Below are 25,212 nucleotides of genomic sequence, written 5' to 3'. Positions count from 1 at the left end.
ACCTGTATATTTTCCAAAAATCATAATTGCACGGAGGAGGACATAGACCTTAGCCTCATTTACATAGTGGAGGTTGGATAAATCCATCCTATTTCCCATTTGTATACTAATATTAAGTTGGAAGTGGTGATTAGTATTGCCTCTACTGTTTGGTTGAAACCAACAGTAAAAGGATACTAAGTACATCAAGAGGTGCCACAAAAATTCAAAAAAATCAGCTACCATTCGATAGGAATTTATTTCTTTTGCTTCTAAATCTGAAATTTGGGAGCCCATCAAATTCTAGCTTCATTGAAGCTCTAACCTTAGCAGGAAGGACGGAAGCTTCAGTGAAGATAGTAGAAGTTTTTGAGTCTTCTCCCAAGTTAGCAAGTAGGTCCGCTGTAGAATTTCCCTCTCTGTATATATGTTTGAACTCAAAATCACCGTATCTAGTTAATCTCTGAATCTTAACAATGATCTCAGTTAGTTGCCAGGGTGGTTTTAGCTTTTCTTTGATCATGTTGACGACCATAAGAGAATCAGATTCCACCATAACATTCCGAAAACCATTATCCTTACATATGTTAATCCCTTTCCAAATGGCCAACGCCTCTGCCGTATTGTTGCTGCATTGCCCATAAAATTCAGCAAAGGCATGACTCATTATACCTCTGTGATCTCTTATGATGCCTCCTCCTCCAGCTGAACCTGGATTTCCTTTACTACAACCATCCACATTGAGCTTGACCCAATTAAAATTGGGTTTATACCAGTACACTGCCTGAGAGTGAGTTACAGGTCTGAGCTTTTCCACCAAATTACATTTCTCCAACCAAGAACTAGGAAGTTGTAGATCAGGGAACTGTGCTTTAAGAATTAAAGAAATAAGATGGTTGACTTGTTGAATAATGTACCAAGATGACATCTTCTTTTCTTCAAACCTGGCCCTACACCTGTTTTTCCAGACTTCCCAGCATATAGCAATTGGTATACACTGAAGAATGCATGAGTGAACTTCATTTCTGCCTTTAGCTATCCACCATTTCATAGTTGACAATCTTATTTGTCCCTGAACCAAACCAATACCACATGTGTTGCAAAAGAATTCCCATACTTGTTTGGCAATCTGCCCTTCACTCAAGAGGTGTTCAGTGGTCTCTATTTTATGAACTAGACAACAATTACAAATAGAAGGAAGGTAGATTCCAAACCTTTTCACTGCATCATCCGAGGGGATCTTATTTTGCAAAGCCCTCATTAAGAAGAATGAGATCCTAAAAGGAACTCTTCTGTGCCAAGTCTTTGAGCTAACAAGTGTTGATTCTCTTTTCCTTCTCACAATCTGCCAAGCAGTTTTGCTGCTGAATTTCCCTGTAAGATCAGGAGTCCAGATAGGCAAATCCTGTCTCTCAGTGTTAAACTCAATGGTTATAATAGAGTTGATTACACTTTGAGGTAAAATCCTCCTGAGTTTCACAATATTCCAGGTATTACCCCTGTGGAAATCCTTGACCATAGTTTTTTTGGGAGTTCTTTGATTCTGAACTAGGTTTGCAATAGGACCTAGATCAGTCCAATTGTCCCACCAAAAAGATGTTTCTCCTTTGCCCATTTTCCATAGAATGGAGGGTTCCACCACTTTTTTGCTATCCATGAGCCTCTTCCATATGTGAGATTGTCCATAAGCCCATTTCTTAGCAACATGGTGATATCTTTTGCAGTATTTGGCCTCAAGAAATGATTTTAAAATAGTATCTTGAGTCCTGAATCTCCACCACAATTTTGCTGAGAAAGTATTATAGATATCCCTAAGGGATCTGAAACCTGCACCTCCTTCACTGATTGGGAAACATAAGTCCTTCCAAGAGCACCAATGTTTTTTTTTCCTGTCTGATGGAGCCCTGTTACAAGTTACAATCCATTTATATTTATGCAAAAACTCACGAACATTAGTTATATGACCCTTTTCTACGGGAGATAGATAAAGTATAACATAGAAAATCAGTAAACAAAAAGGAGAACTTTGTATAGGCATTTTCTTTCTATTCAAATCATAATTATTCCCAATTGCAAGAAGAATAATATCCGCTTTCCTTTTTTTTTTAATTGTTTCATGTGTCCGCTTATGTGACTTATGAATTACACATGTCGTTCACGTGTCAATTTACAAAGTACGCAGATAATAGAGGCAGAGCTAAAAAAATTACTTTAGGTTCTGGATCATAATTCTCTTTGTTTATTGGGTTCTGATTAGATTATCTATATATATTTAACAAAATTTTAATACAAAAAGGGTTTGAGCTAAAATTACAGAATTTTGCCGACTCCGTAAATATCACTGTAGCTCCACCCCCGCCGGACATCGGCAAATGCAAACAAAGATTTTGTTTGTGAGAGTTGGAAAACAAGGACAAATCATACAAAAGGAGAACAAGTTATTGTAATTGTTTGTTCCCACCTTCTAACGGACATTATATATAGTAGTCCATCTTTTCCATTTTTTATGCATTATCTCATTTTAATCCGTTAAAAAAAAAGACATAATTCTAGTAAATATATTTTTTTTTAATTTTTACTCTTAACGCGCTTTTATAGTCATCGAAATATTGTGACATGTTTCAGACGACAAGTTCCAGATGTCTTCTTTGTTAGACAATCAGACATGTATAATAACAATTCACTATAACGGTCTTTTTTTTTTTTAACCGATTTTTCATGTTATGTTATATTATATGTCCTCTATAATAGCATTTCGCTATGGCGACGAGAAAAATATCCTAACAAATGACGCCGTTAGATGGAACGGTTTGATTGTACTAGGTGATCCATCAAACACGGTGACATAAAATGAAATGGTACTTGTACTTGTATACAAGAATCACCTTGCTCTTATTTTGCTCTTAATTCCTAATTGCTTTTGTTCAACTAAGCAAAGATCTGATTGTTCGTTTGCCCGGAGACTCTAGCTCAAAAGTTTCTCCAAGGCTCAAGCCATTTCTTTAAATTCCTTTAGCTTTCTTTATAATTATCTTGCTTAAATTTGCATATTATCTCATTATTCGGTCATATTGATCCACGTGTCTTGACCACGTACACAAATTCAACTGTAACGATTTTCCGTGTAAACAATACTAGTTGAGGATATATATTATAGTAAAAAGAAAATGTGTACCTTAAAATAATCTTCTCCCAGTTGGTATAGCCCATAAGCTGCAGATTTTTCTCAGTAGAATTTCTTTGGTATTCATAGCGACCAGTAAGCAAAATTAATTTGAATCCTAACTGGTGAAGCTCATTGTACAAATTCAAACTTGCCGGTAAAGCTGGTTGAGGAACTTCTTCTTGCCACTCAATCCAAGTTTTTTTGTCATATGGCTCTGATTTGTATGTGTCCAAACAATTTTTATATCAAATAGTAGCAAAAGAAAAAAAAATCATTTCCTTAATTAAGACAATAATTTACTCTAATATTTATTTTCCTTAAAACTGTGACAAATATATATTAATCCATATTTCTACTCCTAAGGAGCCGGTTAGTTATTCTAATTGATAATAGTAATAAAAAAATTATTTCCTTAATTAAGACAAGAATTTACACTAATATTTATTTTCCTTAAAACTGTGACAATTATATAGGAATCCAGAATTTGAATGTGACATGCATATATTTCTACTCCTAAGGAGCCGGTTAGTTATTCTAATTGATAATAGTAATATGAATCCCCTAAAAAATGGATCTAATTACACTTGAAGCTTCAAATTTCACATATTAGACAGGCATGTATTTATGATGCTTAGATTGGCTATTCAGTGAACAATATAATAATAAAATATTGAATTTATGTGCGCTGAATAGTAATGCAGTTTTTTTCTTTTTCTTGACTTCATCTATTTTTACCTGAAGTTCAATCATTTTTGTTTGAACTTCAAGCAAAAATGATTAAATTTCAAACACAGTATATCCGAAATTGTTCCGAAATAGATACATGTTAAATATATGCAAATTCAAAAAGATTATATACATGTTAAATAACGATGTCCAAATAGAGCATCATACCTGTAAAATTTTAAATCTTTTACCAACTCATGGGTGACGTGCAAGAGCCCACGTAGCAAGCTACCTTGCTGGACTCTCCACTTACAAATTTTTATTATATACTCAATTTTTAAGAACTATTTAAAGTTTAACCAATTTTAGATATATAATATTAGATCGTTCACCTCGCTGATGCTTCTTCTATAGAATTTCGGATTCAAAACCTAACTTCATATTAAAAGTCGGAAGTGTGGACTATCAAAATTAAAACTTCAGAGCTTCGAGTCTAAACTGCATTCAAGCTTCAAATCCGACGGCCTGAAGCTAGTTTTGACAGTTCAAACTTCAGACCTTAAGTTTGATTCTAAACCGGCTAAAGTTTAAAAACTTTATAAATTCTGACTATTCTTTAATTAGCAGCCTTAAAACTAAAATTTGTGCACCTCTCCCACAAGAAGTAAGTTAATATTATGTAGGGGCTGATGTCCCAAGAATCAGATATTAAACTGATACGAACATATACTAGTAAAGTGATTAAAGCTATATATGGCCTTACCCCCAACCCTTTGCAGCAAACAAAGGTGCCGTAGAGAGCAAAGTCTCATCAATGTCAAAAACCCAAACATCTTTGCCATGACCAGCAAGTTCCACAGACTTAGCAAATTGTAAAGAGTTGTAAGAAACAGCTTCCAAGTCTGATAAGTATTGGCCACAGGTCATGTCCTCTTCAACAAAAAGGCACACACCTTTTTGGAACAAGACCCCAATTGCCAGCACCATTTGTTTCCACTGTGAACCTCCAGCTCTCATAATATAATTTGTCTAGTTCCTTAGAAGTACAATCTCCTTCAATAATATTGGAGAACAAATCTAGGCACTTTGAAGAGGACATTATTAGGAACAAGTTTTGGGGAGAATATAATGAAGGAGAGATTGGTGATGAGGTAGAGAGGGAGATGATGAATATATATAGTATACATCGTGTTGGGATCTAAATAAAAAGAGCATCATGTGAAAGTTATTAATTGCAAATCTTCATGACGATAAATCAGACGATCAAGAAAATATATTAAAAGAAGCATATTAATTATTCTAATATGGTTTGGGCAATTGGCCTACATATGAGAAAACTAATATAAAAACATAAAATCCTATTGAGAAAAATAATCACCCCTAAACAATACTCTTTAATGACTACATTGTGGATGCTATTGTGTATATGTTGTATGAGAGGGATTCTTTAATATATAGAGGTCCAAAACCTTTTTCTCGAAAAAAGGGTTAGCTAAATATGGAAGATTTTTTATTTTCCTTTTAGGAAAAGTAAACCTAAGAATGGTAATACTTTGTCTTTCCTTAAAGAGAAAAGTAAAATCAATATGTGGTAAGAAAATCGAGGAAAAAATCCTAACACATCATAGATGTTTGATGGAATAGTCGAGGTTTAGACAATTAGGGGTGGAGGTAAAGCGTCTCTACATTTTGGGAGAAGCTAGTAGCTTTGCCCTAAAATTTGTACTTTTGTATTGAAAATCCACTAAATATGTATAAATAATTTATTCAGAACACAATAAACTATCTTTTTTAGAATTCAAAATTCATTTATAAACTCAAAATCCATGCTCTACCTCCTCTGCTAGCAGTAGTGGAGGAGACGAATTTATATAGGGAAATTCCAAAAAGAGCTTATAATCTAGACAGGATGCCAGGTATAACGGCATAGCAAGGAAATGTGCTAAGGACGTTCAAATTTTGAAGAAGAAAATTATTTTTTTAATGAATAGGTGCAACAATCCTTTTTAATCAAACTATGTCAAATTTACCAAAATTTTGAAAACAATTGTAATATTGTTACAAATGAAAATCTCACATTTAATTAGCAAGACAAACAAGAACATCTTCAAGAAGTAATCATATAATTAGTATCCTATCCTAGTTTCAAAATGTTATCTTTGTAACTGTGTATTATTCTCACGAACATGATAAAACTAAAATAAAGATTGAGGCGTAAATTGACTTGGACACCATAGTTATAAAAAATAAAAAAAAAATAAAAAAAAATTCACAAAGGTAAATATAAAATAAAACCAAGAAAATTATGCTATCTCTATACAAATATTCTCGTCATAATTTAAATGTCAAAGAATTTAAATTGAATTGGACACTACAAAGAGTCAGAATTTCTTAATTTAATAAACAATAAACTCAACCCTTTAATCTAATTTCATCGTAGAGTTTCTTACTGTACTAGAAAACCTTCAAGAAGTGATTGCATTTTTTTTTTTTTAGCAAAATAACCAAGAATAATAATTTTAATAGAGAAATCTTTCTTTACAAGCAAAAATTCAATGACCAAATCATGTCTCAATTACTATCAATACAAGTAAAATCAACACTTTCGATAGGGAGTATTGTTACATAATTAGTACTTACTCTGTCCTAGTTTTAAAGTGTCATCTATGCAAATGCTTATGATTTTCGCAAGCGTGATATAATTAAATTAAAGATTGAGGTGTGCATAAACTGACTCTGATACCATCGTTAAAAATAAATTAAATTAAAGAATTCACTAAAATAAATATAAAATTAGATAAATAAGTCTCGGAAAAATTAGAATTAAGAAAATTATACTATTTCTATACAGATATTCTCATCACAATTTAAATGGAGAATATTTTAAATTGAATTGGACATGTAAGGTTTTTTGAGCATTTTAATATTACAAATGTCTTTCACATTTTGTCCAAGTTCCTCACGTTTTTGTGCCTTGCCATGCAACTTTTTTTTTTCATTTGGGCAGCCACAAAAGTTGACCATGTCTTTCACATTTTTTGTGGTAAAAAATGTGAAGACCATGACAGCCACAAAAGTTGACCATGGCAGCCACAAAAGACACAAATTTGGTATAAATTTCTCACGTTTTTGGCAGCCACAATAGGGACCAAATGTAGTCTTAGTTCTCACGTTTTTTTAGTGGCATACAATGACCATAATGTGACCATTATTCTTGTAACTCCTACTTATTATTCACCTATAAATAAGGTATCATCCTTAACTTGTGAGGGTAGAGAGAAAAAGAAAATATAGATTCTTTGAAGAATTCATAAAAAGTGAGGTAAGTAAAAAATAAAAGAGTTTATCAGTTGAAGGAAGGTATTCTTCTTTTGGTGGAGCTTTGGACTCAACATCTTGTCCAGAGTTTGTTGAGTTATACGACGTGATCGGGCTGTTGTATCCTGGAGGGGACAAGTCAGAAAGATTACTGCTGGACCGGTAAATTTGCTGCAGTGGGCTTGAATCTCCTTAAAGAGAGCGAGATATCCGCGCCTCAGCCGAAGATTCAAATTGTAATTGTAATTTCATTGCAATATCACCAACAATTTTAAGGAGATTCAAATGGCTACAATTGAAAAATCAGCGGATGTCAAAGTAGGAGATCTTAACAAGCCATTTCGGTTCAACGGTACTCATTTTAAGAGATGGAAGGGTAAAGTACTTTTCTACTTAAGTCTTCTCAATGTTTCTTATGTGTTAAATGAGAAGAATCCAAATAAAGTAGACAACTCTTCCATGAATGATGAAGAACTTATTTCTCTTCAAGAAAAAACTGAAAAGTACGATGAAGATTCATACAAGTGTCGGTATTATTTACTCAATTGTCTATCAGATAATTTTTATGATTATTATGATAGAACTTACTCTACTGCAAAGAAAATTTGGAAAGCGTTGCAGAGTAAATATGATACCGAGGAGGCTGGAGCAAAAAAATATGCTGCTAGTAGATTTTTTCGTTTCCAAATGGTGGACAACAAATCAGTGGTAGAACAAGCCCAAGATTTTATAATGATCGTTGGAGAGCTCAGGTCCGAGGAGATAAAAATTGGAGATAACCTTATTGTTTGTGGCATAATAGATAAACTTCCACATTCATGGAAGGAATTTCAAAAAACCATGCGCCACAAACAAAAGGAAACCTCTCTTGAGACGTTGATTATGCGAATCCGCATGGAGGAAGAAGCAAGGGACCAAGATGCACTTTTACAAACGGAAGAGAGCAACTTACAACCCGTCACAAATAAGGTAAATTTAATTACTTCAAATAATGCTGCTCCTAATGCTAACAAAAATACCTCTATGAAGCCTAAGAAGAAAATATTCAAGAAAAATAATGGTAGACCTCCCAAGAAAAATAATGGTGGTATCAACCAAGCACAAAATCAACAAACACAAAATGGAGGACCATGCTTTATCTGTGACAAGAGTGGGCATATTGCTCGATTTTGCAAGTTTCGGAAACGTGGTCCTACACCTCAGGCGAACGTTACCGAAGAGCCACTTGTGGCGGTGATAACAGACATAAATATGGTTGAAAATGTTGATGGATGGTGGGCTGATTCTGGTGCAAACCGTCATGTCTGCTATGACAAAGATTGGTTCAAAGTGTATACTCCATTTGAGGAGCCCAAAACCATCATGTTTGGTGATTCTCACACTACTCAAGTGCTTGGAAAGGGAGATGTCGAGTTGAGCTTTACCTCAGGAAGGGTGTTAACTCTAAAAGATGTACTTTTTACTCCTTCCATGAGAAAAAAATTGATGTCTAGTTTTCTTCTTAATAAAGCAGGCTTCAAATAAATTATTGAGTCTGATCAATATGTAATAGTGAAAAAAGGTATTTTTGTGGGAAAGGGGTATGCTTGTGATGGGATGTTTAAGTTGAATGTTGAGATGAATAAAGTTACTAATTTTGTTTACATGCTTTCTTCCACTAATTTTTGGCATGCTCGTTTGTGTCATATTAATAATCGTTATGTGGGAATCATGAGTAGTTTAGGATTAATCCCAATGATTAAAAAGGATTTTGAAAAATGTGAAGCTTGTAGTAAAGCCAAAATCACAAAAGGCCTCATTTTCAAGTTGAAAGAAAAACTGAATTATTAGAGTTAATTCATACTGATATTTGTGAACTTGGAGGAACCTTAACTCGTGGAGGAAATAGATATTTTATTACTTTTATTGATGATTTTTCCAAGTATACATATGTTCTCTTGATGAAAAATAAAAGTGATGCTTTTGAAAATTTTAAAATTTATCTCCATGAAGTTGAAAATCAGTTTGGTAGAAAAATAAAAAGAATTAAAAGTGATAGAGGCCGTGAATATGAGTCTAACGAGTTTAATTCTTTTATTAGATCGTTGGGAATAATTCATGAAACTACTCCACCTTACTCTCCTGCATCTAATGGTGTAGCGGAGAGAAAAAATAGAACTTTGGTTGAGTTGACAAATGTCATGCTTATTGAGTCTAGTGCACCTTTAAATTTTTAGGGTGAAGCTATTTTACCTGCTTGTTATGTGTTGAATCGTGTGCCTCATAAAAAGATTAAATTAACACCATTTGAGTTGTGGAGAGGTCACAAGCCAAATTTGGAATATCTAAGAGTTTGGGGTTGTCTAGCTTATGTAAGGCTAATGGATCCCAAAATAAGTAAATTGGGTAAAAAAGTTACTACTTGTGCTTTTCTTGGTTATGCTTCAAATAGTACAGCCTATAAATTTTTTAGCCTTGAAGATAATATACTAATAGAATCAGGAGATGCTATTTTTCATGAAAACAAATTTCCATTTGATTCTAAAAATAGTGGGGGTCATAGGACTAATGAAAATATTTTGTCACTACCTAGTTCTTCTACTTCTGTTTTGAAAAATAAAGAAAGTGATGATTTTGAGTTAAGAAGAAGTAAAAGAGCTAGAGTAGAAAAAGATTTTGGTCCTGATTTTTATGTTTTTAATGTTGAAGATGACCCTCTCAATTTACAAGAAGATTTATCTTCACATGATGCTATTTTTTGGAGAGAGGCTGTAAATGATGAAATGGAATCACTTATTTCCAAAAAAACTTGGAAGTTAGTTGATTCACCACCGGGTTGTAAAACAATTGGGTGTAAATGGGTCCTTAGAAAAAAATTAAAATCGGATGGCTCTGTTGATAAATATAAGGCTAGACTAGTTGCTAAAGGTTTTAAACAACTAGAAGGCCTATAATTTTTTGATACTTTTTCTCCGGTAACTAGAATTACATCCATAAGGCTTTTAATTGCTATTACTGCAATTTTTGATTTGCACATTCACCAAATGGATGTAAAAACTGCTTTTTAAATGGGGACCTAAATGAGGAAATTTATATGGAAAAACCCGAAGGTTTTATTGAAGCAGGCCAAGAAAGCAAAGTGTGTAAACTTACTAAATCCCTATATGGCTTGAAACAGGCACCAAAGCAATGGCATGAGAAATTTGATTCCTGCATGATTGAAAATGGTTTTAAAACAAACGAATGTGATAAGTGCATCTATCACAAGTCTTGGAATAATTCACATATAATTGTTTGCCTCTATGTTGATGATTTATTGATCTTTGGCTTTAACATGAATGGTATTGATGAAACTAAAAATATTCTTAGAAGCCATTTTGACATGAAAGATCTTGGTGAGGCAAATTTAATTCTTGGAATAAAAATTACTAAAACATGTGATGGAATATTCCTTGACCAGTCACATTATGTTGAGAAAATCTTGAAAAAATATAACTTTCTTGATTGCAAGCATGTTATAACTCCTTTTGATTCAAGTGTTCACTTGTTTCCTGTTCAAAGTGATAATGATGTGATAAATCAAAAGGAATATGCTAGCTTAATTGGAAGTTTGAGATATGTGACTGATTGCACTAGGCCTGATATTGCGTATGCAGTTGGAGTACTTAGCATGTTTACAAGCAAGCCGGGTAGTGAACATTGGCATGCCATAACTAGAGTTATGAAGGCTTTACTGATGCAGATTGGAACACTTTATCTGGTGATTCCTGTTCTACCACTGGTTATATTTTTACGTTGGCAGGTGGTGCTATTTGTTGGAAATAAAAAAAAAAACTATTATTACTAACTCTACCATGGAGGTTGAACTAATTGCTTTAGCTTCAGCTAGTGAAGAAGTGAATTGGTTAAGAGATTTATTATTTCAAATTCCTTATTTTGAAAAACCAATTCCTCCTATTTTAATTCATTGTGATAGCACCGCTGCAATTGGTAGAGTTCAAAAACGTTATTATAACGGTAAATCCAGACCTATAAGGAGAAAACACAATAGTGTGAGATCATATTTGACAAGTGGTACAATTAATGTTGATTATGTCAAATCTTGTGATAATCTTGCAGATCCACTAACCAAGGCCTTGGCAAGAGAAAAGGTCTGGAGCACATCGAGGGGGATGGGATTGAAGCCCATAAATTCATGAGTCGTATATGAGGAAACCCAACCTGGTGACTAGAGATCCTATAACCAGGTTCAATGGGAAAAACGAATCATATGATGACTTGTTGAGAAAAATGCACTATTTTATTTATTCCCTCCCTATGGTGTAAGTGCATTATTCTGTAACAATTTGTGGAGGTTGAGTTTATAAACTCTTAATGAAACTCTGTAGCTCGTATGAGTGGGGTGTTAAGTTACAGAAGCACTCTTGACAGATTTCACCTATGTGAGTGTGGAAGTAGGCCGCTTTCTATGAGAATTGGGCTCGTTCTCAAAAGCACTCATGAAAACTGGGATAGCACAAGGCCGTAATGTGCTGGCTATTAAAGCTCATGTCAACACCTTGATTATTATGTGTAAGCAGTAATTCTTTATTTCCCTAAAGTAGTCATAGTTCAAGTCTGAGACCACTACGGCTCTGGAGTAAAGATTATTGTTTTACTAAGTGGAGGTTCAATGCAGAGCACACCTTCATTACGCATATTAATCTACCTTCAACTGATAAACTCTCTTATGTTAATATTAAAATGAGTGGGGGATTGTAAGGTTTTTTGAGCATTTTAATATTACAAATGTCTTTCACATTTTGTCCAAGTTCCTCACGTTTTTGTGCCTTGCCATGCAACTTTTTTTTTCATTTGGGCAGCCACAAAAGTTGACCATGTCTTTCACATTTTTGTGGTAAAAAATGTGAAGACCATGGCAGCCACAAAAGTTGACCATGGCAGCCACAAAAGACACAAATTTGGTATAAATTTCTCACGTTTTTGGCAGCGACAATAGGGACCAAATGTAGTCTTAGTTCTCACGTTTTTTTAGTGGCATACAATGACCATAATGTGACCATTATTCTTGTAACTCCTACTTATTATTCACCTATAAATAAGGTATCATCCTTAACTTGTGAGGGTAGAGAGAAAAAAGAAAATATAGATTCTTTGAAGAATTCATAAAAAGTGAGGTAAGTAAAAAATAAAAGAGTTTATCAGTTGAAGGAAGGTATTCTTCTTTTGGTGGAGCTTTGGACTCAACATCTTGTCCAGAGTTTGTTGAGTTATACGACGTGACCGGGCTGTTGTATCCTGGAGGGGACAAGTCAGAAAGATTACTGCTGGACCGGTAAATTTGCTGCAGTGGGCTTGAATCTCCTTAAAGAGAGCGAGATATCCGCGCCTCAGCCGAAGAAATTTTATTTCTTCATTTTTATTTTTCAATTATAATTGTAATTGTAATTTCATTGCAATATCACCAACAGGACACAATGGAGGGTCTAAATTTCTAAATCTAATAAACAATAGACATAGACCTTTAATTTGATTTCATTCTGGAGTTCCTTAATGGACTAGGACATCTTCAAGAAGTAATCACATATAGAATTATAGCCTAGCTAATAACTAAGAATATTAAGTTTAACAGAAAATCTCACTTTTACAAGTGCAAATGAAAATTTTTAGTAGGCGAATCATACCTATACTACTACTGATACAAATAACTCAACACCCTTCTAGCTAATATAAATTTAAACAAGTTGAAACAAATATTTCTATAGGGAGTATTGTTACATAATTAATACCCTATCCTAATTTCAAAATGTTATATATGGACACTACGTGAGCCAAATTTTCTTAATCTATAGACACATGCCTTTAATTTGATTTAATTCTAGAGTTCACTTTAGAGAATGTAATGAGTGTGGGTCTTGTCCACTTCTTGATTGTCTTCTTATTATTTGCCGTTGCGTGTTTGAAATATCTTATTGTACTTGCAACTTAGTGACCATATACAATTCTATAATTGATTATTGAATTGCTCTATTATTTTGATGATTTCTGAACACAAAATTATTATATAATATATTTAATACAATTACTAATTTCATAACTTGTGTTGTCTCATTTATATGAGATTAATTGCAATTTTGTAATGTTAAATTATTACGATAATACAGATCAATCTAAACCGTTGTGATATTTAACTTATCTTATAGCCTGTTTGGCAAAGCTTTTAAAAATAACTTATTTTAAAAAGTATTTTTTTCAAAAGTACTTTTTAAAAAAGTACTTTTAGCTAAAAACAGTTTGTGTTTGGTCAATTAATTTTAAAAAATACTTTTGAGCAGCAATTAATGTTTGACCAGGCTTTTAAAAAGTGCTTCTAAGTGTATTTTTTTCAAAAGTACTTTTCAAAAAAGTACTTTTGGGCAAAAACTATTTTTTTTAGCTTCTGAAAAACTGTTTCTACTGCTCCTCAAAAACACTTATTTTCTCTTAAAAACTTAGCCAAACACCTTACTTTTTTTACAATAAGCACTTATTAAAAAAATAAATACTTTTGGGGGAAAAATAAGCCTGGCCAAACAAGCTATTAGTAAGAGAAAGAAACGTGGGAGAGGAATCGGAAAAGCCGAAAGAAGATCAATGAACATTTAATTCTTAATTGTTATTGTTCCTTCCAGGTTTTTACCGTCTCCAACAAAAATAAAAGGGAAAAGGGTTAGAACTGCTTCTCTACTTTGGGAAAAGGGCAAAAAATATCCTCATTACAAATTTGGATCAAAAATACCGTTCTCGTCATTAAAGTTTTCAAATATACCCCTGTCTTAATGGAAATCTCTAACATAACTCGATTTCATTTTTAAACACGCTTTATTTTAAGCCTGACCCAACTAAATAAAAAGCGCATATGGGTTACCCGCTCCTATGCCTAGTGGCTCCAGATGTAAGACTCGGGAATAAGTTGGTCACCCTTGGGTTTTTTATGCAGTTGGGTCGGGTTTAAATGAAGCGGGTTTAAAGATAAAATCGAGTTATTTTGAAAAATTTGGGATTTCCGTTAAGACAAGAATATATTTAAAAACATTAATAACGGAAAGGATATTTTTAACCTAAATTTATAATAGAATATATTTTTAACTCTTTTTCCAAACTAGAGAGACATTTTTGACCCTTCCCTCAAAATAGAGGGACATTTTCGACCCTTTTCCCAAAATAAAACAAAGAAATGAAAGGAACTTCATATGAAAAGAGAGATAAGGATGTTTTCAGAAAAGAAAAGCAAAAAAAAAACATAGAGAAAGATGGAGAGGAAATGAAGAATAAAAGGTGTGAAGTAAAGTTACAGGTAGGACCCACAGTTTCCATTTGAAAGAGCCAGCCTAGCACACCTTTTGTTGGTTGTGCCTCAATCATAATAAAAAATTTTGTTGACGTATATAACTTAAACTCTAAAAGAATATATGTGTATATATATGTGTCTGGTCGAAAACAGTTGAACAAGTATAACAATCTAGTAGTTGGAACCGGCAATTGGAGAAATTAGGGATGGGTTTAATTGATTTCAATCGAATCGGGGGAATTGGGAAAATGGAGTTAGTAGTTGAAATTAGAAGGGGGGGGGGGGGGGGGGAGGAGGTCACGTGAGGCGCATGTGACCACTTAAAATCAACAGATGAGATTAGAGGACAACTAAGCAGATCTAACGGCCCAAGTTAAGTATGCAATTGAGCTTAAATCAGGTTCATACATCGAACCCAGCTGGGAGCAGTTATTCCTAACGAATTACTTTTTTCTTGTTCGAATTACATTTCTCAAATGCATTTCCTATTAAATCATTACAGCAAAATAACATAATTAGGAGAAAAAGGGTAATCTTCCATGCTCAAACCAGAGTTCACATTTTGGTCATCACTGCATATGAATGAAAAAATAAAAGGGTTAGAGCATTGTTTAACCAAGTTTAGAAGTATGATTCTTGATCATCATGGCAAAATTCCTTCCTGAGTATTTGACAAAAAAAGCCTATAAGCATCCATACTAAGACCAATCGCAGCCAAAAGCGCGATTAACAGGGCAGTATCAGCCATACAAGTGACATGTTGCACCCCGACTTGAACCATCGATGCACCTAATCTTGCCTTCACCTTCCACATTCGACACCATCACAAATCCTCGAATCGGTGAATTTGAGTTCAAGGCTGAATCTTTCACTGTATTGTCAAATGCAAAATTGACCACCCTTTTTCAAGCTCATTGTGTCTTCAACTATTGTCTATCAGAAACAGCTTCTCTATCTCCAAAGGTAGGGGTAAGGTCTGCGTATACTCTACCCTCCCCAGAACCCACTTGTGAAATTATACTGAGTATGTTGTTGCTGTTGTTTCTTAAACTATTGGTCGGTGTCAGTAACAAAGCTCAAATTTATAACCGAGTCCGTCAACCGGCCCTCTTTCTCTCCACAAAATATCACATTGCAAACTGACAACATGGCTAAGTGGGCGCAATATGTCTCTGTTGGACAGTATATTTTTGAAAAATTCCCTGATCTTTATGATAAACATTAATCAATAATCTGGTAAAAATGAAAACTAACATTAGGAGACAAGGGGCAAAACCTGCTGGGAAACACTTCGATGAGTATATAAAATGAATGAACAAATTTTAACAAACAAATCACTCTTTTGTCTATACATTTTAAATTTGCAATTAAACAACTTAAACTTATACAAAATCACCTCTATCGAAAAAAAAAAGGAACCATGAATGTTTATCTGTTAACAGAAACCAGTTACCTTAAGAAGTGAGCCAGCAAGATATCTAAAGCTTGTAAGGCATTCCAATGTGGAGCCTCTATAAGATTACAAAATGTCAACAGTGTTTTCTTTCTCAAAGAATAATAAATAAATAGGTTTACATTATATACACCGTCATTATAAAAAATTTGCACTATCAGGTCACTCAAAAAATTCTATAAGTAAGCCTCCTTAAAATGTGAAATTTGTGATATTGAAAATAAGACATCTTACCTGCTAAAACAGATAAAGATGACCAGATAGTGTAAAAATTCTTTATATTGGCCGTGTATATAACTTAAACTCTAAAAGAATATGTGTGTGTGTATATATGTGTTGTGAAAATCAGCTGAAGAAAAGAATATCAATAGGAGAAGAAGGGTATATATCTTCCATGCTCAAACCAGAGTTCACATTTTTGGTCATCACTGCATATGAATGAAAAATAAAAGGGCTAGCGCTCTGTTAACCAAGTGCTAGACTATGTTGCTCGAGCTCTCCAAAATTGTTGTTGCACCCATATTGTATCCTCCAAAAATACACTATTTTTGGACGACCTGACACACACACCTCGGCATTTTTGAAGAGTCCGAACAACATGGGATTTAGAAGTACAATTCTTGTTCATCATGGCACAGTTCCTTCCTGAGTTTTTGAGAGAAAAGCCTACAAGCATCCATACTAAGATCAATGGCAGCCGAAAGCGCGATAAAAAGGGCTGCATCAGCCATACAAGTGACATGTTGCACCCCCACTTGAACCATAGGTGCACTAATTTTGCCTTCGCCTTCCACATTTGACACCATCACAAATCCTCGAATGGGCGAATTTGCGCTCAGTGCAGAGTCTTTCACTGTATTGTCTATGCAAAATTTACCGCCTTTTTTCATGCTCATTGTGCCTTCGGCTATTGGTACAGTACTAGTAAGGCCGGTGTCAGTAACAAGCTCGAACTTGTAACCGAGTCCGTCAACCGGGCCCCTTTCTCTCCATGCCTGGAGTCGGCCCCATGGCTTCCAGCTACTAATGGAGGGGCCATTAGGTCGGAGGATGAGCCATGCACCAGCATTTGATCGTGAAACGCGGTCGGAACCTGGAGAGGGTACAAATGGAGTGATCATTGAGGCAGCTGCAACGGCTGAGCCTGAAAGGTCATAGATTATTATCATCCACCCTTTTCTTTCCCTTCCTTGTCTGTCCCTTTCTCCAGAAAATGTTCTCATCCATCCTCTGTTGTTTAAGTTGAAATCAGATGGGAGAGATCTGTTTAACACACATGAAAGAGAGACATATATCAGCTTAGGGACAACTTATTAACAAAATCAGTACCTTGAACAATAAATTAAGGGTGCGTGTGAAAAGTATTTTCTTGGAGTTGGTCGCAGGTGGAGACGAGATTTTTATCGTGGGGGTTCATCATCTAACTACATAAACATAAAAATGGTTTTGACCTTACATATACAATGTGGGTTTTCGGCAAAGTTGCCCCTTTAGCTTCACCCCTGGTCAGGGGTGGGGAGGTAGGATGGTAAGGAGTGGGGTTGGGGGTGGGAAGTAGACAATGAGCTTGGTATAGCACTTAAGAAACCTCAGTTTCAAGAAAAAAAAAAAAAAGGCACTCATGAAACTTATTTTCCATGCTCCCACTAGGAAAGTTATTTTTTATTTTTATTTTTAAGTAACTTATTTTCCTAGAAAAAATGTATTTCCATACATTTTGACCAACCAAACATGAAAAAATTGGATCCATACCGAACACAACCTAGAGTTTAACTGCTGCGCACTAACATAGTGATTGTGTATTTTTTTTAACCCCATCAGATTAAAGATGCATCAACAGCTAACTATGATAGTAAGCTTAATTCAGTAAACTAGACAGTAACGTAGGTAGGTGGCGTATTCAATAATCCACAAATTAATGCTGAGACAGATGGTGGATCCAGCTAAATAAACAGTCAAAGAAGAATATTAACTAGTTAATGAAGAATTTGGAACTAAATCTTTGCACATGGGAAGGGAATCAATGGTGGTTGCTAATACAGTTACAAGTTACTTTTTGTCTGTTAGATCAAACTTAATATGTTGACTGACAATTTCTAATCTTTGTCATTAAAGGCCAACGCTCAACTTGATAAATAGTTAATTTGTTGGACCGACAATTTGCTAAACCATTAAGAGAATAAAATCATGAGATAATCTTTGAACAACTTTAATATCTCCACATGCTAAGAGTCAAGACAAATCTTAATACAGAATTGTTCCATAGCTAGTTGATTAATTAGTTGCACAAACAAAGAAAGCTAGTAGTATATTTTCAACACCAATTTAACTTTTACTATTAAGATGCGTAAAAGAAAACTGCAGGTAACTGTCCATAATAAGTATGTATAATATACTAAAACATAAGGCAAATTACACACTACGGCCGGTGAAAATACGCTAATAGTATATATTCTTGTCAGTGTATATAAATTAAATCTTAACAACGGTAGCTTCAGAATTGCTTCCAAGAAATATTGATTATTTTAATTATTTAGTAATGAGTATTACTTGTTTGTTCGTCTTCTCAACCAACTTGATTATTGTCTCCCTAATTTCAGCAATTACAAACTGTCAACAGCATCCAATGACAAAACAGGTAAAATTTTGTCAAGAGCATCCAATGGCAACCATTATTTTCTTGCAAAAAGTGACCAAGTGGCAAATACTATTATGTGAAAGTGAAATTAACAAATATATTAGTGCATAATAATTGGTGACCACCACGTTCAAGGGGAGTCAATTAACATCCTTTCACTGAAAATTACACCGTGTAGATAGATGAGAAAAAATTATGTATATGTTGAATCCCTGGCTTCTTCGTGTGTTTACTTTTTCATATTTATATTTTTTACTATATATTGAATGTGTTTATTTACTTATATTTTGACTCTCCTTATTGAAAATTCTGATTCCGTCAATAATAATGGTAATTTTTTTTGTCCAAAGACAGTCAATTATATGGTCCCAGATTTTCCAATCCCCACGACATATTTCAACAAGAAAGGTTCTTGTTTCCACCGCAAGTATAGCGATGTTAACTAAAAAGAAGCGACAAAACTATATCTCTACGTAAAAACCAAGCCAACCTCTAAAGAAAAAGTTAAGTCTTTATAAATATTTAGAGTTAAAAAATAAATAATAGATAAAAGTTATATAAATTGATAGTGAAACTATAGCATAAATTTAACATAGATCGATAGTGAAGACTTTCTTATACTCCCTCTCCGTCCATGTTTGACTTGACACACCCCTTAAGAAGCAATAAATAAAATGACATTTTTACTATATCACTCCTAATTGTTATAACTTATAAGTCATGTCACTCATTGGAAAATGAATTGGAAATAATTTACTTAATAATAAAGGTAAAATATATATTAAATGATAAATTATCTCTTGATTTTTTAAACTGGAACAAGTGAAAATGAATATTTATTTTTGATAAGTAGGCAAGTAATAGTCGACAGAGGGAGTACTATCGAAATCATTTTTATCTATTGTAGTAAGTTACAGTGTAATTTTCAAAACTTTAAATCTCACATTTTATTGAGACTTATCTATAAATGTTATTTTTGTGACAAATAGTGTGAAAATATTTTATAAAAGAGAGAGTGAGTGTAACTAGTAGACACTGACTGAACAAAAGAATTTTTTACATTATCACATCAACTGAAAGATAAACTACTAAGAACAGTCCATAATAAGTAAAACCATAACATGAAAAATAATAAAGTCAAAAAGGATTAACTTATATATATACAGACAATATAATTTACATCAGTGTACTTTAACTACCTTATTTTTCGCGTTGCTTTCTAATATTTTTATGTATAATTATCTTTTTAAGTGACTTAAGCAATTTAAATTCATGTACACTGATAGCGTACAAAACTTAAAAGCACCTGAAAAAACAAAGAACATACTTATAGTAAAGTGATAATTTAAAATTAATACCATAGGTTAAAATTAAAAAATAACTGCATAGAGTAGCAATAGAGACTAACCGCGAACGATTATTCCGATCAGCACTAAACTTGCAACTAAAAACCGGTTGTTTAATATTCCCTTGAATCTGAAAAACAACCGGGCTACACTCCGGTTCACCACCAAACTGAAAAACAAACCGCGGGTCCGGTTCAGCTCGAACCGCTAGATGCAACATTGCCACCGGTTTCTCAGCCGATGCATCCCCCAGTTTCATCCACCCGTTTTGAAACACACGCGCCTTTGAATGCGTCCCATTGAAATCAACACTCACCTGTAGACATCGAAAAATTAGCCCATAAAAACATAATCCGTCCGAGTTTGGGCGCGTTATTGACCCGCCTATTTATTAACTCAGTTATTTTGGACCATCAAAATTTGGGCTAATATGTAGCTAAAATTGACTCACGATAAATGTTGTTAAAATATTTTAACAGCATTTTTTTTCATTTGATGCTATGTTATATACTCTATAATCGTAATAAAGAAAAGTGATAATTTATTAAGGTACTAAGAAATTATAAAAGAACAAATAAAGAAATTAAAATTTTATAAAAATTGAGTGAGTTGGGTTATTACCGCATTTTAGTTATCAATGACCCGCTTATTTATTAACTCATCAATTTTAAGTTTTTAACATGCTCAATTTCAATCCAACCCGCTCATTTGACACTGTTGCCGCTGGGCATTTGCACAAATGCCTCTATTTTGGGGAGGTGTTTAATTTGTGTCCTCAAATTTATGGTCTTTAATTTTTATCCTTCAATACTTTTCGTGCGGTATAATTTCAGATTTCGCTATGCATAATTTGGATTATATCATCACAAATTATGTCGGACACAACAAAACCTTCTAACTTCACACAAACAACACTTATGCCTAGCGGATTCAATTTCTACGAAACTTATACCCGAAAAAACAGAATTTCAGTTTCCAAAATTAAATATTACTCCTTCTATTTCAATTTGTTTGAACCTATTTCCTTTTTAGTCCGTGTCAAAATAAATGACATAATTTGGAAATAAATTTACTTTATGAATGATTTACAGTCACATAAATTTTTAAGGCTTATTTTGAATCATAAGTTTCAAAAGTCTTCCCTCTTTCTTAAATATCGTGCCCAATCAAATAGGTTCATATAAATTAAAACGGAACGAGTATAAAAGTTATGTCGACCGAAGCAAGTCTGAATATTTTTTATTAAATAAATACCATAGGTGAAATTTAAAGACCACATATAGGAGGACCAAAATTTAAAGACCAGTGCAGGAAATCCTTGCAAAAACTTGTTACTAACCTGAACAGAACCCATCAATTTCCCTGAAGTAACTCCACACGCGCGTCCCATACGTCCCGTAAAAACCGAAACAGTTAACGTAACCGGTTTTCCAGCAAGCCGCCGTAGTGCGGCGGCGTCAAGGTGGAAACCCGCCGCCACGGCAGCAGATTCCGGCGGCGATTGGTGGTCGCCGGAAGTTGGAGAGAGGGGCAATATTGTCATTTGTGAAGGGAAATTTTTTAGCTTAATTTTAGCATAACATGGTGTTGATGAAGGATGAATTCCATGAGAAGCTGATTTAGTTGCTGTTAATGGTAGTTTAAGCGCTAATGATTCAATTATCAAACGAACAAATGGACATGGATCCATTAGTAGTAAGTAACAATGTTGTTGTTGTTGAATTGTTGTATATTTGTTCTGTTTTGTTTTGTTTTGTTTTGGTTTGGTTTGGTTTGTTCTTGGAAGCTTCAAATAGTATGATGAAAATGGTTATCATCTATACATTTTGTTTCAATGGATGACTGTAATGTTTATAGTAGTATTTGCTTAGTGGACCCCACACATACCCTGCCAGGTTGTCTTCCTGTAATTGTTTTTTTCATTTTTTCATTTTTTTAGCTGTAATTTGTTTACAAAAAAACTATAATTTTGTTTTTGGGTTTCCCATTAGTTGTCTAGTACCTGATTCGGATTCCGACTATATCTGTATTCATGTCATGTAGGGCCCCATTCGTAGGGAAGAGCTACTTACCAAAAAAATTTCCATACTCAAGGTTCAAACCGAGACTTCTGGTTAAGGGAGGAGCGGCCCCATCCGCTGCACCACATCCTTTAGTGGTTAAAAAAAGAAATTGCAATTTTACTAGTTGTCTACTATTCATAATTTTTTTTTAAAAATGTTTTATGACCTTTTACGAGAAATTTGAAAATGTTATTTTTTTTATTCAAATTGTAAGAGGGTAAGAGATCTCATTTGCTCCCTACGGCCCATAATAAGTGACCTTTTAACTTTTTAGTTTGTTCTAAAATAAGTGTCTTTCACGTAATTAAGAAAATTAATTTTATTTTTCTAAATTTTCCTTAGTTACATATCTCTAATCTATTAAATTACTCCAATTAAAAGTAATTTAGCCAAAAAAAAAACATATTTTTCTAGAAGTTAATATTTTGGGTTTAAGTTTTGCATAACAAGGTGTTGAAGAAGGGTGAATTCCATGAGAAGCTGATTTACTTGCTGTTAATGGTAGTTTAAGTGCTAATGATTCAATTATCAAACTAACAAATGGACATGGATCCATTCGTAGTAGTAGTAGCTTTGTTGTTTTTCCTGAATGTTTGTATAGATTTTTTTTTTTTTTTTTTTGGGTTTGTTCTTGGAAGGTTCAAATAGTATTGATGAAAATGGTGATTATGGAGTTTTTAAGGAACATCTATACATTTGTTTAACTGTTTCAGGAGTATTTGCTTTTAGTGGACCCTACCTTTCCCTTGCCAGGTTGTCTTCGTTGTTATCTTTTTTATTTTCAACTTTAAGACGTGACATTAACTTGACACTAATGTTACTCTTCAAAATTTATGTGACACGTCAGTGTCACGTCAGCATTTGTGCTTACATATTTAATTTTATATAAGTTGAGGTGCCTACTTATGCACATCCAAAGTTGAAAGGCATATTTGTCAGCTGAGGCCAAATTTAAAGGCCTATTTATGTATTATGCCTTTTACTTATCGTCTACTACTCGCCATGACATGATTTTTATATCTTTTTAATTGGTAGAATACATAGAGATCTTCTAAATTTGACGTGTTTAATTTAGATCACTTTTAAATTATATTTAGTTTTAGTTACTTTCATGTACTTGGTTTTTTTATATTTGTTATCCATCAAACAGTAAATGGTGTTAATTACCCTCCTATACTTGAATATTTTTATAGTTGTTAACCCCTCAAAAAAATGAAAAAGAAGGAAAATTGGGTTATATTTTAATGGAGGGATAAAGAAGGCTTAAGTTTACTTTTTTCACCACTTGATTCTTGTACATGGGAAATGAGACTCAACCTTTTATTTTAGATTTTTTACACATTAGGTTAATATAATGTGGCTGTTTTTTTATACTTTCATGCGTCAAACGTCATTTAAAAATTGAAATCACTTGAATTATAGAAAATCCAAGTACAAGGAGTAATTACGACTAGTTATTGTTTGAGAGGTAACAATTATAAAATTAAAAATTAAAATAAAATCAAACAAACAAGTACATGGGGATAATTAGGACCATGCATTATTTAAAGGTAATATGAATAAAAAGCGCCAAATTTAGAGGGATCTTTAGGTAATATGCCCTTTTTAATTTGATAGATATAACCATTTGATATCGGTTCTTAGTTGTCCATAAATATATTCGTGATGAGTAGAACTCATTTAAAAATAACGTTTCTTATTAGAGAGAAAAATCTATTCTTAGAGCTCAAATTTGATACCTCTGACTTGGTTGCTGATTATGATACTTTGAAAGCTAACAACATCAAACGAACAAAGGACATGGATCCATCAGAGAGTAATATACTCTTTTTCTTTTTTGTATTTTTTTTAATATTGTTTGAGATTTCTCAAGAAATATAGTACTTACCGCATTGTTCCTTAATCTAATGGGAATTGGTTTAGCAATTTCTTGTTTTTGGTGTTTCCGAAGAACATGCACATAATAAAAAATTGAATCGATTATTAATACTTTAGTGTATTCTTTATGTTATATTTAGACTAATTTTACAAGTATATTACCTCAAATATATTTATTCTCCATCAATATATGTTATATCAAGGTCATTATAATAACAATTTTATGAGAAAATTTATTCAGAGATTCTTGCAATTGATTAAATGGCAACTCACAACTATCTATGGGAGATATCGAATATCTTCATAGCATTTTGTTTATACTCCTAATTATTAATTTATCCCCTCAAATAATGGCTAATGATTAATTCTCTCTAAAGTCTCAACCATTCTTCACCAAAAACAGTTAGTATAATACGTAGAAATTTTAGAATATGGACAGTATCTTTAAACATGCAAAGCAGTGCAATCATTTTTTTTTTTTTGGAATATGACTTTTTAATTAATAATTACTAATTGAAAAACAATTCCTTGAGTAGCAGAAGAACTATATAGAAGACTTTTGTTCTCAAGTACGTATTAAGTACTAATCCTTCATTTCTTATACCTTAAGCTTAAAGGCCTAATTGCGTTCAAATAATTCATTGAGTGGCCATGAATACCAAATTACCATAATTGTGGCGGCATTAAATAAATAATATATTTGACAAATAAAAAAAAATCCCTTGTAGTGTAAAAATATGTCAAGGCATTTTTTATACACAAGATAAACTGCTCTAATGATTCAAAGACCACAATTCAAAATGTAATACCACTAATTTAAACCAAAGATAATACATTGTCCTCCTAATTTAACTCTGTTAAAAAACTATGTAGCTAATCACCGGTTAAATATTTGTTCTTTTAGAAATTAAGTAAAGAACTTTTAGAAGCGTCAGACCGTGTGTAATAGCTCGTCCCTAGTGTTTTTGAACGAACTAAAATGCTTCTCTTATCTCTAAAGTTTGAATTTCCAACCAACTCTTTAACTGCGAGTCATAAAAAAGAATTAATGGTCACTAAAGGAGGAAAGCCATAAAAATTAGTTTCCTCCGATATGCTTTTTGTTGTCATGATTTATGAGAATCATTGTAGCCAAGTAGTAGCATAAATATAGTGAGAGAGGGTCCAAATTTATCCTAGACCATTCAAATTTGCTTAATTTGTCATTCATTACACTTTTGATCCATATATTTCATTTTTGCCTTGATCATTGATGTAGTTTTAATGTGAAATGGGTGAACTCGTACATATATGTCCTAAATTCTTTGAGGAAAATTGTTCAAATTTATCCTTTAATTTTTTATTATAGTTTAAATGATCCTCATGTTGAGAGCTTCGGTCGAAACAAGGTAAGAAA

The 25,212-nt window shown here is 33.3% G+C and overlaps 1 protein-coding gene across 1 annotated transcript; it reads right to left on the bottom strand.

The window, feature by feature from the left end:
* Positions 1–16,255: 16,255 nt before the first annotated feature.
* On the bottom strand, positions 16,256–21,699 carry LOC132636845 (uncharacterized). Its single transcript, XM_060353887.1, has 3 exons — positions 21,215–21,699; positions 19,938–20,191; positions 16,256–17,154 (listed from the first exon to the last, which is right to left on the bottom strand). Exons 1-3 carry the CDS (start codon positions 21,563–21,565, stop codon positions 16,497–16,499), a joined length of 1,263 nt encoding a protein of 420 aa, XP_060209870.1. The 5' UTR covers positions 21,566–21,699; the 3' UTR covers positions 16,256–16,496.
* Between the last annotated feature and the right edge of the window lie 3,513 nt (positions 21,700–25,212).

This window comes from Lycium barbarum, chromosome 4 (genome assembly GCF_019175385.1).
Source record: "Lycium barbarum isolate Lr01 chromosome 4, ASM1917538v2, whole genome shotgun sequence".
Lineage (NCBI taxonomy): Eukaryota > Viridiplantae > Streptophyta > Magnoliopsida > Solanales > Solanaceae > Lycium > Lycium barbarum.
This window is presented reverse-complemented; position numbering and strand designations above follow the sequence as displayed.

Coding starts and splice junctions, on each gene's coding strand:
- LOC132636845 (XM_060353887.1), bottom strand. CDS start 21,565: ATGGATCCATGTCCATTTGTTCGTTTGATAATTGAATCATTAGCGCTT. Junction 20,192..21,214: donor AATTGATGGGTTCTGTTCAG/GTTAGTAACAAG, acceptor CGATGTCTACAG/GTGAGTGTTGATTTCAATGG. Junction 17,155..19,937: donor GATCGGAATAATCGTTCGCG/GTTAGTCTCTAT, acceptor TGTGTTAAACAG/ATCTCTCCCATCTGATTTCA.